At 47.1% G+C, this 24,103-nt stretch overlaps 2 protein-coding genes across 33 annotated transcripts in view; both read right to left on the bottom strand.

Annotated features, from left to right (window-relative positions):
- The window catches only part of GTF2I (general transcription factor IIi), a 54,626-nt gene extending 50,632 nt beyond the window's left edge, over positions 1-3,994 (bottom strand). For 4 of the 26 annotated variants that reach the window (XM_083479552.1, XM_083479575.1, XM_083479572.1 and 1 more), the window contains exons 1-2: positions 3,872-3,989; positions 2,534-2,565 (exon numbers count right to left, since the gene is read on the bottom strand). The gene's annotated coding sequence lies outside the window, so the exon portion shown is untranslated. Of the gene's footprint in view, positions 1-2,533; positions 2,566-3,616 lie in introns of all 26 variants that reach the window. The other 22 variants (XM_083479563.1, XM_083479577.1, XM_083479573.1 and 19 more) reach the window with 16 other exon arrangements.
- GTF2IRD1 (GTF2I repeat domain containing 1) overlaps positions 1-24,103 on the bottom strand; it is a 1,520,245-nt gene that overhangs the window by 1,397,317 nt on the left and 98,825 nt on the right. For 6 of the 7 annotated variants that reach the window (XM_083479619.1, XM_083479617.1, XM_083479620.1 and 3 more), the window contains 5 exons: positions 20,673-20,750; positions 18,472-18,664; positions 16,708-16,745; positions 16,273-16,409; positions 13,971-14,098 (listed from right to left, as the gene is read on the bottom strand). In XM_083479619.1, the coding sequence (XP_083335745.1) occupies positions 14,030-14,098; positions 16,273-16,409; positions 16,708-16,745; positions 18,472-18,664; positions 20,673-20,750 (515 nt within the window). In that variant the 3' untranslated portion in view covers positions 13,971-14,029. Of the gene's footprint in view, positions 1-13,970; positions 14,099-16,272; positions 16,410-16,707; positions 16,746-17,799; positions 18,665-20,672; positions 20,751-24,103 lie in introns of those variants that run through there. The other variant, XR_014520034.1, reaches the window with a different exon arrangement.

Genomic DNA, 24,103 nt, shown 5'->3' with positions numbered 1-24,103 from the left:
TTTCCACACTGCCTGGTATGTTCTGCTACACATGTATACATGTATTTCCTCCTCTTTCTTTTTATGACAGGTTGCAGTTCTGAATGCTGTCCTGGGTTATTTATATGAAGGGCAGTAAACAAGTACCTTAGATAAAATTGTCAAACCTCTTAAAAGTTGGGATTGCATCAGAAAGATGAATAGATGCTAATTTATGAATAGATGTTAATTTGTTCTGTGAACCGCCCTGAGACCTCTGGGTATAGGGCAGTGTATAAACTCAATTAATAATAATAATAATAATAATAATAATAATAATAATAATAATACACCCACAGAGAAGGTAAGGCTGGCCTGCAATTGCCCGACCAGCACCACGGATAGCTCCCAGTGAGCAATCTGCTCTGGGGAAAGGCTGAGAGCAGACTGGGCCTTTTTAAGCTCCTGCTCTCAGGCTACCTCTCTCAGGCTCCACCCCCTTGTGACTAACTCTACTCTCTTAAAGGGCCGACACTCTGGCCAGACAAGGAGCACTTCTCAATTCCCTAGCCTCAGGCATGATGCACTCTCTGCCAGCTGGACTGATGAGGTTCATGAGTGGTTCAGGCTCTGGCCCTACATACCCATGTTCCTCACCCTCAGTTGTCTTCCTCAGCAATAAAGCTGCTTGCACATTTGCAAAGCTTAAGCAGGGTCGGGCATGGTTTCAAATTGGGCAGGGGACTGACATTCCTGCACTGAAGGGAAGTTGGATTAGAGGACCTTTGGGGTCCCTTCCAATTCTACAATTCTGAGTCTGTGATTACTAGCAGGAGGCTCACAGCCCTGCACCTGGTCTGACTCCTTAGCTTGAAAGCCTCAGCCTCCGACTCACAAGTACCTAGAGTCAAGACTTGTGGGTCAGAGGCTGCAGACTTTCAAGCGAAGAAGCCAGGCCCCAGTCACCACACTGCCCACCCCATCCCACACGAGGACTGCCATAGCCTAATTTCCAGGGAGCGGAAACTAACCTCTGGTATTGTTACTGTGGAAAACTGGCTAAGGAAGGCCTTCCCAGATAACTGGGAGGGAAAAGAAATTTTATAATTATTTCTCCACACTTCCCCGCCCCCACAAAAAACCTATCCACTAAAGTCTTCCTCAGTTGGCTTTCCAAACATACATGCAAATACAGACTAAGAATGTTATTTTCTCATGGATAATTTTTTTTTGGGGGGTGGGGGAAATGAATACAAGGAAAAAGAAATTATTTCTACTTGGACTATCTCAAATTCTCTGTGAGATGGGAGAGTAGGCAAGATAACTTTCCTAGTCAACTTTCCAAAGTGAAAGTCTTATTATTTATTACTATTATTAACTAAAACATTACTCCTTACACTACCAGGAAGTTGTGGTTTGAGTCGTTATTAGTGTTTTAACAAAAAGAGAGGCTCAAGTCACCTTCCTATCAACAATGACTACAAAATCAGAGGCTATATTTTCCCCACCCTACAGAAAAATAGGTAAGAAAAGTATTTACTCCCTCTATGAAGACTGGAGGAAGTGTGAAGATAAATTATTATTGTTGATAATAATAGAGGCTCAGGGTTGTAGCCAATGTTAGCTTGGCTCAGAGTAGACACATTGAAATTAACAGACATGACCAACTTAGGCCTAATTTCCACGGGTCTACTCTGAGTAAGACTAACACTGGATATAACCCTCAGTTTCCCCTTAAGAAACAGGGTAAGTCCCTCTCCTCTAGAGATTTGAGGGGGGGAGGCTGTAAAGAAATACTAATATGAAGTGAATGTTGTTGTTGTTGATGATGATGATGATAATAATAGTGTAATAATAGGCTGCTTCAGGGTGGCACTTGGAGAGGCTATTTTCTGTGGCACCCCCTAAGTTGCAGCATTCCCTCATATGCTGGAACCCACCCTATTCATGTGATTGTAATTTGTTTTCAACTGTTTTGATATTTTATTTCAAATTGCTGTGGGACCTTAGGTCGAAGGGTGGATAATAATAATAATAATAACCATGATAAAGGGTCAATCCTAATATTATTAATGGCTCAGTCCACCCCACCCCCTCAATTGAAAAATGGGGGAAGTATAAGAAGATTTTTTTCTTTAAGTGCCTAACAATAACAACGTGTCCCCCATCCACCTTTCCTTCCCACTCTGGAAAAACTAGAAGTCTTTCCTCTCCCCCTCAATGGGTTGGGGAGAAAGAAGAAAAAGTGTGAGGAATTTTTTTTTATTACTAAACACCAACAATAATAGTAATACAGCCTCAATCTTTCCCCATTGTTCCCCTCCCCCCAAAAAAATTAGTTCAGTCAGGGATTCTTCTCACCCACAACAGAAAATGGGAGACCAGGGAAGAAGTACTGTAGTAGTGAATTGAGAAATTATTAAGTTAGTAATAATAGCAACAACAACAATAGAGCCTCTGTCTGTCTTCCTCCTGCCAAACTGGAAACATTTGGTCCTGTTTCCCATAATAGATAATGGGAGGAGAAAGAGTTAAGAAATTCTTAAATACGATCCTAATAACATCAACAACCTACTTCTTTTGCACTGGGAGTTCTTGTTGTTGTTTCTTCCCATGGGAAAAGAAGGGAGAAGAAAGGTGTAAAGAGAAAAATTTTAATGAAGTTTCTTATGAAAGCAACAACCGTCATAAAACCTCAACCTTCTTTCCTCTCCCACATCCAAAAAAATAGGGGCAGGGGATCCTTCTCAACGTCCCCCAATGGAAAATAGGAGCAAAACGGCAAAGTGTAAGGAGAAAATGTTAATTAGGTTCCCAATAACAAGGGCTCAGTGTGGTTCCCTCTTCCTCTGCCCAACACCCTGGAGGAAAAAATTGACCCCCACTCTCCAAAATAAAAAAGGACATTTTTAAGATCAAGTTCCTAAATATTGTAACAATAATGGTGTCCCAACCCTGCCCCCCAAAAATGGAAAATGGGAGGAAAAGGGTGGTGATATTTTTAAAAAATAAGTTTGTAACAATTATGAAGCCCCAACCTCCCTTCCTTTCCAGCGCCACAAAAGGAAAATGGGAGGAAAGGGAGGAGGAAAAGTGCGAAAGCATCTTTAAATGACGTTCCTAACAGTAATAATAATGCCCAACCCTCTTTCGTTCCCCCCACCCCAGACACACAAACACGAAAATTGGGGGAGAAGAGAGAAAGAGGGAAAAGTGCCAGAACATGATTATTATTTATGCAACTTGTATACCGCCCTTCACCCCAAGAAGGGCGGCTCACAACAGTATAAAAACACCCAATGAAACATGTTCAATCAAGTTCCCAACAACAACACTGCCCCTACCTCCCCCCCCCCCTTCGCACGCAATAAACAAATAAGCAAAAAAATGGAGAAAAGTGTGGAGGTAGGGAATATAAATATTAAAATAAAACCCTCAAGAACAAACAATAGCGCCCTTCCCCCTCGGAAAAAAACCCAAAAATAGAAATTGGGGAAGAGCAATTTCTTTCCTCCTCCTCCACCACACATGGCGGGGTGGGCAGGTTAATAGGCATTTTATAGATAAGAGATATAGAGAGATAGGCCGAGGCCTCCCCTCCCCCACCTTCCTCCTCTCGCCCCTCCCCCCCTCCTGCTCCTTCCCCTCCCCCACTCACTCGTCGCCGTTGAGGAGAATCGGGAGAGAGAGAGAAGAAAGAGAAGCGTCGGGTGGCGAAATTAAATAAATATTTTTGTTTAAAAAAAAAAACCGTCCCTGCACTTCTGCCGCCTTTGGAAAAGCTCGGGATTACCGCCCTCCCCCTTCCCTCCCTCTTTGTGGAGAAGCCCCCCCCCGCCGCCGCCGCGTTTCCCGCCCCCCCCCCACCCTCAAGTCTCGGGGCGGCGCGCGGGCCCTGCGCTCAACGGCTCACCCTGAACCCAGAACCGGAGGAGGAGGAGGAGGGGGAGGAGAGCGAAGACCTCGAATCTCTCTCTCTTTTTTTCCCTTTTCCCCCCTCACCCGTTCTCGGGGAAGGGAGGCGCTTCTGCGCATGCCCCGCCGCCGCATGGCGGCCTTGGGCCATGTAGTTCTCCTGAGGCGCCTCCGAGCGGCCTGGATTCGGCGGGAAGACTACGCCTCCCAGGAAGCACCGCGCCGAGCAGCGAGGGGCTGCGTTGGCCTCTTTTTTTTTTAAGGGCCGGAGAGAGTCGATCAACGAGGACCTGGGAAAAGGGGGGGGGGAGGGAGAAACAACATGGCTGTGCAGGGCCCAGGCGGCGTTGCTTTCCAGCAGCTCCTTGCACTTGGGAAGGATTTTTTTAAAAAATAAAATAAAAATAATAGTAATGGTAATTGCAAAAAAATTATAGCGGGATTGTAAGTCACTGCATTTTTTTTAAAGATGCACAGCTCAAAACAAAAAATAACCTGAATTGCTGTGTGTGTGTAATGCACTGGCACAAAAAATAAATCCCGCCCCCTTTTCCCGTGCACAATGAGGGAATCTTGCTGCAGAGGCAGGAGGCTTGGCGAGATCAGGCCGCTTCTTCTTCGTCCTCCATTGAGGGTGCGCCCTGGCAAGGCGAGATGCGTGGCTTTGTTTTGCCCGCTTTAAACCTTGTCCGGGGACTGTTTCTTAGCACTCCCCATCCCGCCGCAAATCTAACTGCCTTTAAAATGCCCTGGCATTAATTTATACAAAAAGAAACAAAAAAGAAAGCATTTTTAAGATGTTGCCTGAACATTTCCCGGCCAAAGTGTTGAGGTCTAGAAACATTTTAAATGCATATAAAATATTATGTTGCTTATTCTGTTCTTTTTTTAAAAAAATCGCAATATGTGCATGACACTATAATTTTTGGGATTAGTATTGCAACTTTTCATGGTTTCCCTCTGATAATTTGAATGTAGGATTGTACCCAGGGAAGTACTACTCAGAGGCAACCCATTCAAATAAATGGACACAAGTTGATTTCAAGGAGTCAAGACTACGACTAATACTGGATACAGCCTATAGTTTTAATAAATGCATAATACTCATTGATACGGTTAAGTGTTTTGTCTTACACTCTGCTGCATCATCAACAATAATGTGAAATATTTATATAGACAATGTAAAGAGTGGGAATTCCAAAAATTACTGTTACTATTCTATAACAACAAAGAGAAAACATTTTAAGGATAGCGAGGGCAATATTTACATATACATATATAGTACTGTATATATGTTTCTTCTCCCCAAACCTTCATCAAATCTGAGAGGACAGATCCAAGTGCCCCTATGTTTTAGTTAAATCACTGTCCTATTTTGCTTAGTGATGAGAAATGGAAATACCACCTTTGCAATATTTGCTTTCCTGTATTGCACAAGGTTTTCTATTCAGAAGAAAAGGCTTAGAGTGTACAGTACGGTGAAGCTTACTCCCTGGTAAACAAGATTAGGGTTTCACCTTGACTGCACAATCCTATCTATACATATATCTACTCAAAAGTAAGTCCCCAGTGGAGCTTATTCACAGGATGAGTGGGCAGAGAAGCTGGAGAATTTCAATTAAAAATGAAGCGGAAATTGGTGCAGTTTGCATGCTATGTCAGGAACATAAATCAGTCAAGCAAATGCAATTGATATTCACATCATTGTTCTCCACAGATATAATGCTTAATTAAACTGCTTTTTTCACATGGCGTTGATGGTTCCTTTACATTGAAATGAATGTCAGCAATGTAAGTTGCATAAATAGTTATGGAAGTCACATTAAATAGCAAACAGGGAGATGGATAACTAGTATTTGGCAGAAACTGACCTGCAGCAGAATGTAAACAGTACCGATTGCAATGAATACACTTCACAAAGGGAGTGGAAATCACTCCCTTCTTACATCCTGTGAATAAGTCCCACTGGGCTCAGCTGTGCTTACCTATAAGTAAGTGTGTGTCATTGTACTGTTGTTGACATCCGTCTGTCTCGCGAGAGGCATACAAGGTACCATCCAACCGTCTTAGGAACTCCACTCCAGAATTGTGCTACTCCTCAGCCTTTTCTTCTCCTGAAGATGACCCTCAAGGCAGCGGAGGTTTAGGATCAGAGTTTTCCTTTTCCTAGATGGGCTGTCTTCCCAGGTTGATGAGCTCCATCTGCCCCTCACTTCCCTCTACAGCCCATACAGAAGCTGCCTTCTTGACCATTGAACCCACTATTGGTCTTGTCCATTCAATCTGCCACATGCAGGGGAAGTCCTTAACGCATTGAGGGTTTGAGACCCATCACCAACTACACTCACCTGGTTTAGCTGGCCAGCCAAAGTTGTTGCAGTGCTGACATCTAGGAGCCACTGGTGAGAACTGAGTGCAGGGTAGGCAGCAAAGATGGATAAACTAACCCAGAAGGAGCAGGATGTGTCCCCGCTCTCAGAGGTACTATCCCTCCTCTAACACCACATATACCCTCACTGTATTGTAAATATTAAAGTGGAGAGAGAGAAGTTTTTTTCTCCCGCATAAGACTGGAACTCATGGGCATCTAGAGAAGCTGGAAGATTTGGGACAGATAAAATAAAGTACTTATTTTTTAATGTATTGTACTTTTAAAATTTATACATTTCACTAATTTTATACATTTCACTAATTTTACAATCATGTTGACATTTCAAACCTTGACTTCCTTCCCCCTCTTTCTGCGGTTCCTTAAATTTGTTTTTAATACCTTCTGCATATCCAAATTAACTTAATTTGCTCATTTATTCATCTTCTTTAAATATATACTCTTATGAAACTGCAGGTTATTACAATAACCCTGCCAATGTTATGTTTTTATTTGTTTATAATTTATCTGTAAATATTCAATAAACTATTTTCATTCACACACACACACACACACACACACACACAGTTATACAGTATTGATTTCTTATTCTTCTGGTAAGTTTCGCCATTTCTGCATATTCCATAATTTTTTTTATATCCATTCTTCCTTTGCTGGGACTTCTGCTTCTTTCCACTTCTTCACACAGTTGTCAAACTATGGGGTGGGCCCCATTTTGGATTGGACAATTTTATGGAAGATAAGGCTTCTCAGTGGCGATTAGCCACAATAGTTATGGCTCTGCCTCCACAATCAGAGGCAGCAATGCTTCTGAATACCAGTTGCTTGAAGCCATGACATGGCGGGAGGTGGGGAGAGTGCTTTTGTGTTTGGGTGCTGCTTGAAGGTTTCCCACAGGGTTCTGGTTGGCCACTGTGAGAACAGGATGATGGAGTAGATGGGTCTCCTTTGGCCTGATCCAGCAGGCTCTTCTTGGGTTCCTAACCCCTGTCGCATGTGCATATAATGCATTAGGCTGGAATAAACTCAGTCAGCAGAGCGTGAGTCTCTTCATCTCAGGGACATGGGTTCAAGCCCCATGTTGGGTAAAAGATCGCTGCATTACAGGGGGTTGGACTGGATGACCCTTGGGGTCCCATCCAATTCTATGAGTACAAAGGCACCATCTGGGGCACTTTATATCATTCTCCCCAGTGTGCCAGGGTGAAGCTCTCAACGTATCTGGGTGAACACCTCTTCCTGGCTATTGAAAAGGTCTTGAGGCCAGGATTTGGGAGCAGAGTAGAAAAGAAACACCCAACATTTATATGGTGGTAAGAAAAAGCTCAGTAGGAACTATGAGCCTCTGCACATGGGCATGTACAGAGTGCACCTCCTTTGCAGAACCTCTGTAATTAGAGGGTCTCACAATACAATAGAACCCATCAGGACTAGCTATTTCATTAGAGAAGGTTAAAAAAAGGTATGGTATTATTTTTCATTTGTTTCACTTGCTTATTTCCCCCCACATTTTATGATTCCTAATAATGATGATTAATAAATCTGGGTTACATATTGGTATTTTTTGGCTTCATTTCATTTACATTCCTAAGGATTTGGGTTGTGAGTGACAATAACTTGATTAGCTCATCAAGGAGTTAATGAACTCAGATATTTTTCCATATGATGTACATTATGTGGTCATCCAGATGCGAGAGGGAGGTAGCAGTAGACTTGTCTTGGGGCAACCCCAAGCTTTGCAGAAGTACAAGGACAAAACCCGAAAAGCAGGTGGGATCAATCAAATTGGCCCTGTAAGTAAGCTCTGAGGCACAGAATGCTGACTGGCTTTTGGAAAAGAACAAAGCAGGAAACCAGGTGTGGAGAGGCGTGGAATAGAATATTCCAAAAGAGGCTGGCTGGGACCATAAACAAAATGCCGGCCTCACTTTTGATAACATCTCCCAAGACGGATGCAGGCTTTCCTCCTCAAAATGGATCTTGCAGAGACAGGCTGTGGCTAGCTAGGGCCAACCCATGAACCCCCCAAAATATTACCGTGGTTGGCTTAGGGGGGGTTGACTTCTAGGAGCTCTTCCAGTTTTGCAGCTCTGTGATAGCAGGATTGGAGCGAAGCCTTGTATTCGCCAAGAGGCTGCTGTAGAGGTGGCATGGCAAGGCAGTTGAGGTGATGGCAGGAGCGTGCCACCGCTGCTGCTGCTGCCCCTGTGCATCCTGCCACCTGAGGCGGTCGTCTCACCTTGCCTCATGGATGGGCGGGCCCTGCCTAGTACCTCTGGAGCATGGGTAGGCAAACTAAGGCATGGGGGCTGGATGCGGCCCAATCGCCTTTTAAATCCAGCATGGTCCGGGAATCAGCATGTTTTTACATGAGTAGAATGGTCCTTTTATTTAAAATGCATCTCTGGGTTACCTGTGGGGCCTGCCTGGTGTTTTTACTTGAGTAGAATGTGTGCTTTATTTAAAATGCATCTCTGGGTTATTTGTGGGGCATAGGAATTCGTTCACCCCCCCCCCCATATACAGTGGTACCTCAGGTTGAGTACTTAATTCGTTCTGGAGGTCCGTTCTTAATCTGAAACTGTTCTTAACCTGAAGCACCACTTTAGCTAATGGGGCCTCCTCCTGCTGCTGGAGCACGATTTCTGTTCTCATCCTGAAGCAAAGTTCTTAACCCGAGGTAATATTTCTGGGTTAGCGGAGTCTGTAACCTGAAGCGTATGTAACCCGAGGTACCACTGTATAGTCCAGCCCCTCACAAGGTCTGAGGGACAGTGGACCGGCCCCCTGCTGAAAAAGCTGGCTGACCCCTGGAGCCTGCCACCATCTGCACCTGTTTGAAGTCCCATGTGGTGAGTCTTGGAAATTGCAGGTGGGCACCTAGGCTGACTCTGCCCACCTAAACTGGCCATTGGCTCCTCCTGAACACGGTGAACTATAAACAGGCTTCCAGTTCCGTTTGCCATTTGCTGGAGCAACAAACTCTTGAGCTCTGACAGGTTCCTGCAGCTTCAGTTATACTTTGATCCTAACGTCCAGCTCGCCTCCTCCCTAGTTCTTTGGTTCTCCTACACTACAGCTCCTGATCCCTTGTCCATCTCTGGCTGCTGCCCACTGCCTGGCCCCGAAACCAGGGTGCCATTTTCGTGAGAACTAGGCTCCTTCCGACCTGTAAAGGAGGGATCTGTGCCTAGATCTGTGCCCTGTGTGCTGCTCAAGATAGATATGTTTTTAATTACTTTTTGCTTTTAACTGTTTATAGTTTTACTGTTTAGTTTTATGTTTTTATATTGCTCTCAACCACAGTGATGTATCTTTAGAATATATATTTATGACTGCTAGCTCAGTCGGCAGAGCGTGAGACTCTTAAATCTCAGGGTTTGAGCCCCGGCGTGGGGCAAAAGATTCCTGCATTTTACACAGCGGTATATACATATTTTTGTAAACAGAATACAGAGCTGTAGCTAATGCTAGCCCTACAGAGTAAAATTAATGTGGCATGGCTAATGTATGTTAAATACTTCTGATTGGTGATTTCCAATGGAGGTTTGCACACAGCAGGACCACTGAAATAATGGACCCAAGTTCGTTATGCCTATTGTTTTCAATGGGTCTGTTCTGAACAGGACTTACAAAGGATACAATTGAGTAGGACTGTGGTGTAGCAGTTAAGAGTGCTAGACTAGGACCTGGGAGTAAGGTAAAGGTAAAGGGACCCCTGACCATTAGGTCCAGTCGTGACCGACTCTGGGGTTGCGGCGCTCATCTCGCTTTATTGGCCGAGGGAGCCGGCGTCCAGCTTCCGGGTCATGTGGCCAGCATGACTAAGCCTCTTCTGGTGAACCAGAGCAGCGCACAGAAACACCGTTTACCTTCCCGCCGGAGTGGTACCTATTTATCTACTTGCACTTTGACGTGCTTTCGAACTGCTAGGTTGGCAGGAGCAGGGACAGAGCAACAGGAGCTCACCCCATTGCAGGGATTCAAACCACCGACCTTCTGATCGGCAAGTCCTAGGCTCTGTGGTTTAACCCACAGCGCCACCCACGAGGACCTGGGAGACCAGGGTTCAGATCCCCAGTCAGCCATGAAGCCCAGAGTGACTTTTGAGGCCATTTGCTATCTCTCAGCCTAACCTACCGCACAGGGTTGTCGTGCGGTTAAAACTGAGAAAGGGAGAAGTTTGGATGCCAACATGAGCTTGCTTGGAGGGAGAAGCATGTAAACTGGGATGTAAATGGAATAATAAATGCAAATAAATATATACATAGGGCATATACCAAGTTCTGCTCAAAAGTACCGTATTTTTCGCTCTATAACACGCACCTGACCATAGCACGCACTTAGTTTTTAGAGGAGGAAAACAAGAAAAAAAATATATTCTAAACGAAACAGTGGGTGTATGATTTTTGTGGTTCATGCTGTGGCCACAGACATGTGATCTGTCGGTGAGTTTGGGGTAGCCCAATGCAAAAATCCTGAGGATCCATGTGGATCCATGCTTTGTAACCACGTTTTTGCACCACTGCGGCCCCAGGCAACAGCGTGTGTGTGATTTTTTTGGTGCAAGCTGTAGCCATGGACATGCTATGTGATCTGATTGTGAATTTGGGGTGACCCTGTGCAAAAATCCTGAGGATCCATGTGGATCCGTGCTTTGTAACCAGGCTCTCTGTCCCTCTCTCCTCCCCACTCCGTGGCTCTTCTCCCGCTTTGCTGTTTCAAAGAGAGCCATGGAGGAGGGAAGGAAGGGGAACCATGGATCCTCTGCTCACGACTGCAGCAGATCCTCCCCGCCACCCGTAGGCATTCCCTCCATAACATGCACAGACATTTCCCCTTACTTTCTAGGAGGAAAAAAGTGAGTGTTATGGTGCAAAAAATACGGTAGATTGATCCCTCACCCCACTGCAGTGGTGATTCTCAAGCTCTTGGCAAGATTGCCGATTCTGCTTACCCGCTTTCTCCAACACCTCAGCGCCGTCGCTTTCCAAGGAACGGTTTTAATCAAAGCTGTCATTCTTTAATTAAGCTCCATTGAGATGCCATCTGCTCGGGATACTCTTTCCCCCTTCCTTTCTTAATAAACCCGTTTCATGTTTTGCCACTTCTAACAAGGATTGTGATTGAATTTGGAGCGTGCAAGCATGTGCAACGTGAACAAATAAACCGGCAAACTCCTTCAAAAGTTGTAAAAGGATGCGTGGAGGGGGGTTGGAAGAATTGCAGCTCCCGTCTCTTAATTGCAATGAAGCAAAAAGTCCCTTCTGCATATAATTATGTTATATACAGAAGCTTTGCGTGGAAAGCAGGAGACAAGTGAAAAGATGGATGATTGTGGGAAACAGCAAGAATTAGCAGCAGAGGGAAAACAGTAATAAAGCAATCATGGGATTCTCTTGCAATTTTGGCAGAGAGAGAGAGAGATTCCTTATGAAAGCCTTCCATAGAATGCAAGCCTGACTACATATGAGCAACACTTGTGATCATCTGGGGCACCAGTGATGCAAGACCTGGTTTAGGGTCCGCTGCGATATCCGCTGCGATATCACCAAAGGCGCAGAGCTCCGCACAGCATTGCGGGGGCTTGTTGCATGTGCGTGATGTCACACATGCAACACGTGTGACGTCACACGTGTTGGGAGGCCACAAGGCCCAGGGAGCTGCCACCACCACGGGCAGGCCCAACAAGGCCCTCTGCCGCCATGCCTCAGCCCAGTGTAACTGAAGGAGCATCTCCACCCACATTGTTCAGCTCTGAGGGCCTTCTGGCGGTTTCCTCTCTGTGAGATGTGAGGTTACAGGGAACCAAGCAGAGGGCCTTCTCGGTAGTGGTGCCTTGACATCAGATGTCAAGGAAATAAACAACTATCTGACTTTTAGAAGACATCTGAAGGCAACCTTGCTTAGGGAAATTTTCAATGTCTAATATTTTACAATGTTTTATGTGCTGTAAGCCGCCCTGACCTGGCCTGGTACCAGGCATGGAGTCCTCTGAAGACAAACAAGACACCTCACAGGTTGAGGACCTTGAGGAGGAGCAGGCAGAGCCCCCAAATCCAATGCTGAGGGGACCCCCAAGCTGCTACCTGATGAAATACCCTGAAATTGTCAGAGGAGGAGAAGTCCTCAAGAGACCAAGCCTAAAAGTTTGGGGTCCAGGCCAAAGAATGGCAACACAGTATTGTTGACTACGACGGACACAAGAGTCTTTGTAAGGAATCTCTTCATGACCAGCAGCTGTGCTTAGGAGGTGGTTTAGGAGGCCACAGTAGATAAGACCTCTCTCTCGAGCCTTCTAGTTGTTTAGTCTCCGACTCCTTGGATGTGCTTCTAGTTCACTGTCTCGGATTGACCTTGGACTGTTCCCTGACTTTGTTTCTGGTTCACCTTTTGGACCTAAGCTGATTATCTGGGCTTGACCTGGGCTTGTTGGGGCTATGCTCTCGGGTGTTTGGTCAAACCCTAACCCTAACCTTTTTACAGGGGCGTACGAAGGGGGGTCGGAGGGGTCGGTCCACCCCAGGGGGGTGACAAGATGACCCACTGCCCCCCCCCAGCTGTAGAGCAGCCAAGGGCACACACACAGTTAGTATGGGCGCCGCTCACATGGCATCTGCACGGGTTGCCACACATGCGCAGTCCGTATGGGACGTTTTGTGTGCACCGCCAGGCGGTTTGTCCCGCCCCAGGTGCTGGAGAGGGTTCCTCCACCACTGCCTTTTTATATCTACCGCCCACTAACGCATCTTTCTTGATGGTAAAATTTCCTTACCGCCCACCAGTGCTTGAGGGAAGGAGGATTCAGCTTCTGCCATAGAACCCCCAACCGCCCACCTAGAATCCTGAAACGCCCACTAGTGGACAGTAGGGACCAGGTTGACACTCCCTGCCTTGGCCTCTGAACACTCAAGATATATGTATTTTAGTACCCACTCTAGTGCAAGTGAGTGAGGGACGCGGGTGGCGCTGTGGGTTAAACCACAGAGCCTAGGACTTGCCGATCAGAAGGTTGGCGGTTCAAATCCCATTGACGGGATGAGCTCCTGTTGCTCGGTCCCTGCTCCTGCCAACCTAGCAGTTCGAAAGCACGTCAAAGTGCAAGTAGATAAATAGGTACCACTCCGGCGGGAAGGTAAACAGCGTTTCCGTGCGCTGTTCTGGTTCGCCAAAAGTGGCTTAGTCATGCTGGCCACATGACCCGGAAGCTGTACGCCGGCTCCCTTGGCCAATAAAGCGAGATGAGCGCCGCAACCTCAGAGTCGGTCACGACTGGACCTAATGGTCAGGGGTCCCTTTACCTTTACCTTACTAGTGCAAGAGAAATTTGTTTTAAATCATTTTTAATACTGTATTTTATATTACCCACCCTAGGACCCTCTGGTGAAAGGCTGTGTAATAAATATAATAGTAAGAAGTTGAGACCCAAATTGGCTTAGTGGGACTGGCCTGCTACCAGGTAGGGCTTCCAAGAACTGGCACCACATTCTACTGTTTTCAGTGGGACTTCTTTCTCCGTAAGTATGCAGACGTGGTCAACAATAACTTTAAAACTTTTTTTTTTTTAAGAGCAAGGCAACACTTCCTTTTTTTTATTCAAAAAGGCCCTGGTGGCAGGAATATAGTGTAAAAATCATTGGAAAAACTAAAAGGCATCGATACATATTGGAATATACACTTTGTACAAAAAATTACACATCGTCAGAGATTTCTTTTTGTGTGTGTGTGTGTTATATAATCTGAGGTTCCAATTCAGTGAATGAGGTCTCAATAATTCATCGGTCCTGGGATCTGAACGTTGAGACCTCCGTAGTCCAACATGTACATCGGCCATTGCTGGGGGGAAAAGCAAAAGATGGGAAAACTCATTAATTATAATATAATATAATATAATATAATATAATATAATATAATATAATATAATACACAAAAGGAAATTGCAACACTGCAAATATCGGGCTGCATCAGGGCCAAACGGGATGGTTACATTCACACATAGTTGAACATTAACTCGGAAGAGCCAGTGAGCCTTGAACCTGCACGGTTCCCCTTTCCTCCTGGTGTGACTGTCAGGAGGAGTTTGGAAGTTTTCACTTACATTTCATGTTATTTTGTGATGTCCCAACCTGGACAAACTGCAATGAATCTTTTACTATGGTTAGTGGTTAGTAGCTAACTATGGTTCATGGCAGCAAGTCAACCTTCAAACCATAGATTATGAAGCTGGCTTGTTTTTGCTAATCACATTTTAAGATTAACCATAGTTTACAGTTTGGATCAACACACAAAACTGTGGTTAATCAAAGCTTCCAATCTCCTTGCAACCACACTGGGAAAAGAGAGCAGGGAGGAGCATGATCTCACAGCACTAAACCAGGGTTGAGAACCTTCATTAGCCCCAAAACCACATTCACCCTTGGCATGCCAGCTGGGGGCGCAACCGAAAACTGGACATGACTTCCCACACTCTACAGACACAGCACACACATATACAGGATTAAAGTGTCCTACTATTGGTAGAAGAGAAGGAATTTCATTTCTTCTAATCTACTGCCTGCTACTCATTGATTTTTAAGCAATTAAATTTTTTTAAAGCATTTAAAAAAAAGCACTATACCTGGTTAATTAGTGTGCTTTTATTAAATACGAAGCCTTTTAACCAAATCGGCTAATGTACCACAATGAGTACATGGACTCAGCTACATTAGTAAACATAAAACATTATAAATGTGTTGTAACACTGTGACACCAGATGGCGCTGTAGAGCTGAAATCATAACTCTATGTTTTCCCCCCCATTGTGAACTTTAAAATGGTTTTTCTTCCAGAGCATTTTCATGTTTTTTTATAGATGTGTAGATGCAGCCCTCGAAACAGTGAACAAACAAAGAACCCCCAAGGGATTCAAGGATCTCATAGGAAGCTAGTACTCTATAATGGGGCCTGTCTAGACTAAGGGTAGTCAGTGTGGGCCACCTCAAATTTGTTGGAGTACAACTCCCATCAGCCCCAGCCTACTGCACCAATGGCCAAAGATGTGGGAGATGCTGTGCAGTAATATCTGGAGGGTACCATGTTGGTTTCCCTGGCTCTAGGTGACATTTTTCTAGCCCTAAATATAAGCCATCTCAGGCCGGTTCACAAGCTAGAACATGTGGAGAGGAGGGCAACCAAGATGATTAAAGGTCTGGAAACCAAGCCTGATAGGGAACAGTTGAGGAACTGGAGAAGAGAAGACTGAGAGGTGGTATGAGGGCCATCTTCAAATATCTCAAGGGCCGCCCCGTGGAAGATGGAGCAAGCTTGTTTTCTGCTGCTCTGGAGGGGAGGAGATCCAGCCTAAACATCAGGAAGAACTTTCTGACGATGAGAGCTGTTCAACAGTGGAACAGAGTCCCTCGGGAGGTGGTGGACTCTCCTTCCTTGGAAGATTTTAAGCAGAGGTTGGATGGCCATCTGTCATGGATGCTTTAGCTGAGATTCCTACATTGCAGAGAGTTGGACTAGATAATGAAGAAGAAGAGTTTGGATTTGATATCCCGCTTTATCACTACCCGAAGGAGTCTCAAAGCGGCAAACAATCTCCTTTCCCTTCCTTCCCTTCCTCCCCCACAACAAACACTCTGTGAGGTGAGTGGGGCTGAGAGACTTCACCCAGCAGCTGCATGTGGAGGAGCGGAGACACGAACCCGGTTCACCAGATTACGAGTCTGTTGCTCTTAACCACTACACCACACTGGCTCTCAGACCCTTGGGGCCTCTTCCAACTCTACAATTCTGTGATTATAAGTTAGCAGTGCCCATTATTTTCAGTGGGTCTACTCTGAGCAGCACCAGTATTTGATAAAGCCCTTAATCTGAATCCTCTTTAGGGCAACGCTGGGTCTTGAAAGCAGTGGATGTGCTGTGTGTTCAGTCACGGGAGACCCAATCCACAGCCTGAGGTGGTGCAGTCCAGACACAGGCTGACCCTCCCCTTCAGCAAAAACAAGCCCCTTGGTGTATATTTACCACAAGTGAGATCTGGTTGGTTGATGACGTGGACTCCAGATTTGAAGAGGAGGAGGAAGATGAAGATGAAGAGGAAGACACAGAATTCCCTTCCGAAATCCTCTTCCGCTTCCGTTTGGGAATGGTGCCATCGTTTTCTAGGGACATCCAAAGGGGACGTGGGTTCAAACGGGAATTGCAGCACTCTTCCTGCTTCCCGCCCCACTTTTTGTTGCAACACAATAAACACACCTTCAGTGCCCTAGTTGTGCGGAAACCACGAGCACTGGGAAGGATTAAACACCAACCCTCTCCTGCTTCAAATCACATCCTCCCCCTGCTAGAAGTTTTAAGAGACTCGCAGGATTCTTCCGATCTTCTTACGAGCAAAGAGAGACTGTTTCGGGGTTGGGGTTTTTGTTTTTCATCTCCCCTCCTCCTCACTTTTCAACTTACCTGGCTGTTTGGCCTCAGATCCTAGGTCTGCAAAGGGCCTGCAGTGTAAAAAAAGAGAATAAAAATGAATGGATAAATTTAAAAATGCAGTATTTGCTGTAATGGGTATGAGTTACTCGTGCGTAAACTGGTGCCTTTCTCGGCTAATTTGCCTTGTTAAACTTTTCTGACTGCACAGCCCTTTCTCATCGTGGCTGCCTCAGTCACTGGCAGAATCCGTCAGTGGGCGTTTCTTGAACCTCCTCCAACATAAAAGTTGTTTGACACCCAGTCTCCTCCTCCTCTCAATGCGCGGGAGTCTTCTGCGCAGGGAAGGCATGGGTAGCGGAGGACCTGGGCTCTCCTCACTGATGTCCAGTGAAGAGTCCTGGAGCCCTCTCTCCAATTCCCCCGTCTGCCCCCCTTTATCCCCGGTGTTGCACTGATTGGCTTCCCCCTCTACTGAGCTGTTTCTCCCCCTGCTGCTGGGTCCTTCGCCAGCATCATCTGGGAGCCTCCCCTTCGCCTCTCGCTCCGATGTCAGTTCCCTGACATTTGCATAGTGAAAGATTGATGGCTATTCTTAAGGAAATGAAACAGACAAAGAGTTTGGAAGCCCCTGTGAAAAGTCTACAATCTTGGAATCAAAACAAAGGAGGTTCCCTTTATCTGTGCAGTCAGAGGTATTTTCCACTGACTTATTCCCAGGGAAGTTATGTATAACAGAATGCGTAAGCTTCATATCCTGACAAGAACCACACTCCCGCAGGGCTCATCAGTCCGGGGTCAATAAGAGCACTCCTCCTCCCCTCCTGGTTTCCTATTCTCTCTCCCATCTCTTTCCTGCCCAGTAGGCTACTGTAAGAAACATAGAAGTGCAGAGTTGGAATTCACCCCCCAGGGTCATCTAGTCCAACCCCCTGAAATGCAGGAATCACAGCTAAATAATCCCAGACAGATCCCCTACCATTCCTCACACAGACCCTTGATCATGTTAGTCACCCTCATGTCCATACATTCCAGCTTAAATTGTGGTGCCCAGAACTGTACACAGGACCTCAGGTGTGTTCTGAGAAAGGCAGAATAGAGTCTTTAACCTGAAGCGTATGTAACCTGAGGTACCATTGTATACCGCTTCTCTTTAAAATAAGACGAAGATATAATAAAACAATTCAATACAAATTAGCAATTGCTATTTTGAATGGTTTTAAACTGTCTGTAATGTTTTGTGATCTGCCAGGGAATGGAGCAATCCTTCAGATATTTGGGGCCTAAGTTATTGAGAGCTTTAAACACCAATGTGAGTACTTGAACCGGGCCCAGAAATGAACTGGCAGTCATATGCTATTATGTTATTAGTGAATCATAGAGTTGGAAGGGACCCTAAGGATCATCTAGTCCAACCCCCTGAAATGCAGGAATGTGCAGCTGTCCCACATGGGGATCGAACCTGCGACCTTGGTATTATCGATACCACGCCCTAACCAACTGAGCTATCTAGCGATACTATACTTCTTCTTCTTTTTGGCTAGCCATTGTTTTTGAACTACCATATTTAGACTGTTTCTTAGCATGAACTGCTTTGACCCCAGATGCCGCGGAGGAAAATGCGGTGAATAAATGAATTGACCTGTGTTTGTATGTTCTGATAAATTCACTTGCAGCAATTCTGCCGCAATTAAACCAACAAAGCTGTTCTGGTTTCAGGCCAGCAGAGGCCGCTGCGACATTACATATTCAACAGAAGCGCTCAGAGGTGCGAGGTGGGAACTGGGGCGCCCTTACTGGAGCTGGTTGGTAACCGCCATCCGGATACGATCTCTGGCTTTGAGGATCTTCTCCAGCCGGTGGATGTCGTAGGTGTTGGGGTTTCGGAAGGGAATGTCGTCCGGCAGGCCGGTCACTTCGATGGCGTCCGGAGTGTCCCTGATCAACTTGTATGGCACCAGGACGGGTCGGTTCAGGCCCAGAGCTTCTCCTGAAACAACAACAGAGGATATAACGGGATGCAAAAGGCCCAAGATGGTGAACTCTGCCACATCTCACAGCCGAAACGAAACCGGCCTGGTCCCCATCCTGTTTGCGGTTTCCAAAATCTCCCTGGAAAAAGCTGGTCCTAAACTGTAACTGCGAACACTGAGTAAAAGTTAGTTGGCTAGTGCCTGTTCCCTCTCATGAACTGAGCAGAAGGAGGCAGCAAGCAGACTTGGAAGTAGCAGAGAGATTTGCATGGTGTACAGTGGTACCACGGGTTACAGACGCTTCAGGTTACAGACGCCGCTAACCCAGAAATAGTACCTCGGGTTAAGAACTTTGCTTCAGGATGAGAACAGAAATCGTGCTCCGGTGGTGTGGCAGCAGCAGGAGGCCCCATTAGCTAAAGTGGTGCTTCAGGTTAAGAACAGTTTCAGGTTAAGAACGGACCTCCGGAACGAATTAAGTACTTAACCCGAGCTACCACTGTACTATTTCTGGGTTAGCGGAGTCTGTAACCTGAAGCGTCTGTAACCCGAGGTACCTGTGGTGGCCTGGGAATCCGATTCAGAGGCTGAACCGAAGGAATCCCAGCCTGCACAGGAGTCCCCGCCTCCAGGGCCGACTGAACTGGGGCAGGGCCTTGAATCTGAAGGGCCTGCACCTGTGCCGGATCCTCAGGAGCAGGCACCAGGTGAATCCACTCTGGCTCCGGAGGTGGTTGAGGACACAGTGCCTACAGGTGAGTCTCCCCCTGGGTCCAGTAACCCTCCAGCCTCTCCTGAACTGCAGAGGCTCAGGGCAGAGAGGCGGAGGGAACTGGTTTCTCCCAGGAGGAGTGGTCGCCTTAAGGCCGGGAGAGGTGGGTCTCCTGGGGGCCGGGGCCGCCCCTGGCCTCAGAGAAGATAAAGGCCAGTTAGCCCGGTCCCAGGTTGCGGGAGCAACGTCGTTGAAGAGCTGTTTCGGCCAGCACCCAGTCCTGTTCCTCCAGAGTTCCTGTCCTTGCCCGGCTCCTCGCTTTAGATCCTGCTTCGCCCATGGAGGACTGTCTGCCGACCCTCAACTCAGGTCCTGGACCTCGCCCCACGGTAACCTCCCCCCGGGACCAGCACAGTACCACTGTACACCATGCATATCTCTCTGCTACTTCCAAGTCTGCTTGCTGCCTCCTTCTGCCCAGTTCATGAGAGAGAACAAATTAAGTTCTCAATCTGAGGTACCACTGTATTGTTTGTCTCGAGCGACAATGGAGTGTGCCACCCAGGGTGAAGTCAACCCCCTATAGAATCCCAGTGTCTGCTGTAGCAGCAGAGACCGCTAACTCATAACTGCTGCCTCCTGTGTTGTTTTCGCTGTGTTAGAAGCATTGGACTGACCTTCCTGGGGCGCAAGGCAACCTGGACTGCCCAGACAACAGGACCACCCCACCCCCCTCTCAACCTCACTGATGTGATCCAAAGGAAAGAAGAGCAATATGTTTGGCGCCAGCTTGGCTGCAAGAGTTGCCGGAATGAGGCATACAAGGTTGTCTTAGAGACTTAGCCTTTTCTCTTCCCAAAGATGTCCAGCAAGGCAGCGGGCAGTATGGAGTTTTCCTCAGGGTTTACTCCTGAAGCTTTCTCACAAGTAACTTCAGCAATTGCTGGAGTTTAGGAGGCCAGATTACACAAGGCCCCCTTCTCGAGCCTTCCTATTGCTGGAGACACCACAGGCCTCTGCCTCTTTGCTTCGCTGAGATGCACTCTGCCCGCATTCCCCGTGATTCCAAAATTATCCGCCTCTCCCCACAGGAACCAACCCAGACCCTGTAGTCGTCCACTGAGGCCCTCCTCCATGGGGCAAGAGGAGGACGGCCTTTTCAGTGGTGGCCCCCTGCTTATAGAATGCTTTCCCAGGGAGGTTCTCCTGGCCCCATCATTACATATCACTCGGCACCAGGCAAAAACTTTTTTTTCTGACCACCAGTGCCACCACGGCAGATCTAGTGTCGTTCTCAGAGCAAGGCAACCCACCGTATTTTTCGTTGAAGAGCTCCTTCACTTGCTCTCGGAGAATCACCTTCTCGCCCAAGCGGTTGGCGTCGTCCTCGTCTGCGGAGACAGGAAACAGGGCGCTGTAACCTTGGGAGCTCTTCCTCCCACCCATCCAGTTGTTGACATAACCCACTGCATGTGACAGGTAGTTTGCCTCTGCCTGGTTTATTTTAGCTCGTTAAGTTAATTGCCCGCCTTTCCTCCAAGGAACTCAAAGTGGCGTACACATGTCTTCCCATTTTCTCCCCAAAACAACCTTGCGAGTTGGGCTAGGCTGAGGGTGGCTGGCCCTCGTGACCTTCATGGCTGAGGGGGGATTCGAACTCTGGTCTCCCACGTCCTAGTCCGACACTCTAAACACTACAGTGCACTGGCTAATTGTCTAGCATGTGTGTAGAAGCTGCATCAAGGCTTTGATGTGAGGAGTGGGAGGCCTTCTGCCCTGGAATTGCTCAGTGCCAGATGTTTTGTGCAAGGCCAAAATTTGGCCCCCTCCCCGCCTTTTGCCTCCCATTCTGCTCAATTCACTACGTCATAGTTGCGAAGCCCCAGGCTCGGATGAAGGGTAGCATATAAATTTAACATACAAGCAAATTAAAAATTTGCAAGCCAATTTGAAGGTGTGGGTCATCTGATGTCAGGCCATTTGGTGCTTGAGGAGTAAAATAATAATAATAATAATAATAATAATAATAATAATAATAATAATAATAATAATAAATACCCCACCCATCTGGCTGGGTTTCCCCAGCCACTCTGGGCGGCTTCCAACCGAATATTAAAAACAATACAGCATCAGACATTAAAAACTTCCCTAAACAGGGCTGCCTTCAAAATAGTTGTTTATTTCCTTGACATCTGACGGGAGGGCGTTCCACAGGGCAGGTGCCGCTACCGAGAAGGCCCTCTGCCTGGTTCCCTGTAACTTGGCTTCTCACAGCGAGGGAACCGCCAGAAGGCCCTCGGCGCTGGATCTCAGTGTCTGGGCAGAACGATGGAGGTGGAGACGCTCCTTCAGGTATTCTGGGCCAAGGCCGTTTAGGACTTTAAAGGTCAGCACCAACACTTTGAATTGTGCTCAGAAACATAATGGGAGCCAATGTAGGTCTTTCAGGACCGGTGTTATATGGTCTCGGTGGCTGCTCCTAGTCACCAGTCTAGCTCCCACATTCTGGATTAATTTCAGTTTCCGAGTCACCTTCAAAGGTAGCCCTACGTAGAGTGCATTGCAGTAGTCCATGTGGGAGATAACTAGAGCATGCACCACTCTGGCAAGACAGTCTGTGGGCAGGTAGGGTCTCAGCCTGCGTACCAGATGGAGCCGATAAACAGCTGCCCTGGACACAGAATTAACCTGTGCCTCCATGGACAGCTGTGAGTCCAAAATGACTCCCAGGCTGCGCACCTGGTCCTTCAGGGGCACAGTTATCCCATTCAGGATCAGGGAGTCCTCCACACCAGCCCGCCCCCTATCCCCCCAAAATAGTACTTCTGTCTTGTCAGGATTCAACCTCAATCAGTTAGCTGCCATCCATCCTCCAACTGCCTCCAGACACTCACACAGGACCTTCACTGCCTTCACCGGTTCTGATTTAAAGGAGAGGTAGAGCTGGGTATTAGTAGGGCAGATACAGATCTGGTCCTCTGGGTAGGAGGTTCCAAACCCCCCCCCCCACTTTATGACAACCATATCTGGTGCCTTTCAGACATTTTGGACTACAACTCCCATCAGCCCCAGCCAGCACAGCTTTGCCGGGAGTCATGGGAGTTGTAGTCCAAAGCACCCAGAAGGGCACCAGATGGGGGGGGGGGAGACGATCTATGGCCTGTTGCCACCCGGGTCTGCAGCTCTTCATGCTATCGGGGTGGAAGGATGTCCTGAAGGATTTAGAAGGATCCGGAGGAAAGGGGCTTGGCCTCCCCTTCACTCTTTGAGCTTCACGCCACTTATGCTCAGCTTGGCAGACGTGGGTGTGTTGATGGTAGCAGACAAAGAAAGGAAACTCTGGACTGAAACACACGGTTGGTTTTTTTTGCTCGGTTTGAAACAGCACCAAGCAAAGGAAGCTCCTCACACTGAGCAGCCCTTAACTGCTGTTGGACTACAATTCCCATAATGCCTGACTGCTGGCAATGCTTGATGGGAGTTGTAGTACAGCGCCACATAGAGGGCTGCACACCTGCCTCAGGCAGTGAATACTGGGTGTAATGCAAGGACAGAGGAGTCTGGACCGTTTTTATCCGAAACCTTGGCTTTTGGCACAGCTGCTCAAGCCCCTCGTGACGGCAGAGGCAGGCCTCAAAAAGACGCCTATGCAGGCTGCAGAAGACTTTCCCCAGCTATGGTGCGTCCCCAGCTACGCACCAGCGATGGGGGAAGTGGCAGGGCCACCAGTGTGCTTCAGGAGTCGCCGGTGTGCTTCAGAAGGTGCCATTGCGCACCAGGGACTGACTGCTCCCGTTCCATCATTGAGACTCATAGTGGTGGGCAAGGTTACAAAAATCCCATCATCCTGGAAGGACCCTAAGGTGTTAATGCAGCCTTTGTCACTGGTTATGTTGCTCTTGAGGACACAAGAACTGCCAGTGGGCAGGATGTGAGTATGATCGCCCTCTCCCGCTTGTCAGGCCCAGCTGCTTCAACAATAGCTTGAGTCCAAAGTACCTAAAGGACTATCTGATTCCTTATGCTCTGCGTCGATCACTGAGATCCTTTGATGGCCACTCCCTGAGGTTCCTCACACCCCTGGGGTTTGGTCAGTCTTTACTAGAGGCCTCCAAGCCTTAAAGCGGCAGTCTGTGCCCTGTGGAACTCCCTGCCACTGGAGGCTCGGCGGGAATTATCCCTACCTTCCTTCAGGCGTCTCCTATAAACTGTTACTCAGCGCTTTGCAAGGTGACTTTCCGTTTTTTGCCAGCCGGAATTTACTGCTCTTTTTATTTATCTCACTGTAATTCTGGATGCTGTATTTTTTTATGGAAGTGCTGTCTATAAATAGTTCAAAAAAGTAAACAAACCTCCTCCTTATTCTGCCCCTACTCCAATGCCATTGCTGACAATTGCACTTAATGAGAGATATAAAACGCAGATAAGTTGTACTGCACCCTTTATGAAATTCATGGCTACTGTAGAACGCCTCAGTCAGCTCCTTCAACCTAGGAGTAAGGTCCTCTCTAGCTAACCTAAGAACATAAGGAGAACTCAGCAGGATCAGACCAGTTCCCCCGATGGAATAGCTATGAACAGGTCATGAGAGCCATAGACGTATCTTGCGGTGGCTGCTTCCCAGCAACTGCTCTTCAAGGGCACGCTGACACTAATCCCGATTGCTATTTGTCATTGATAGTCCTATCCTTCTGCCTAATTTCCTTTTGAAAGCTGTCCAATGATGAGGTCCTCACTGCATCTG

Source organism: Podarcis liolepis, assembly GCF_965112155.1.
Source record: "Podarcis liolepis genome assembly, chromosome: 16".
NCBI lineage: Eukaryota > Metazoa > Chordata > Lepidosauria > Squamata > Lacertidae > Podarcis > Podarcis liolepis.
Note: the sequence above shows the minus strand (reverse complement) of the source record. Positions and strands in the feature narration are given on the sequence as shown.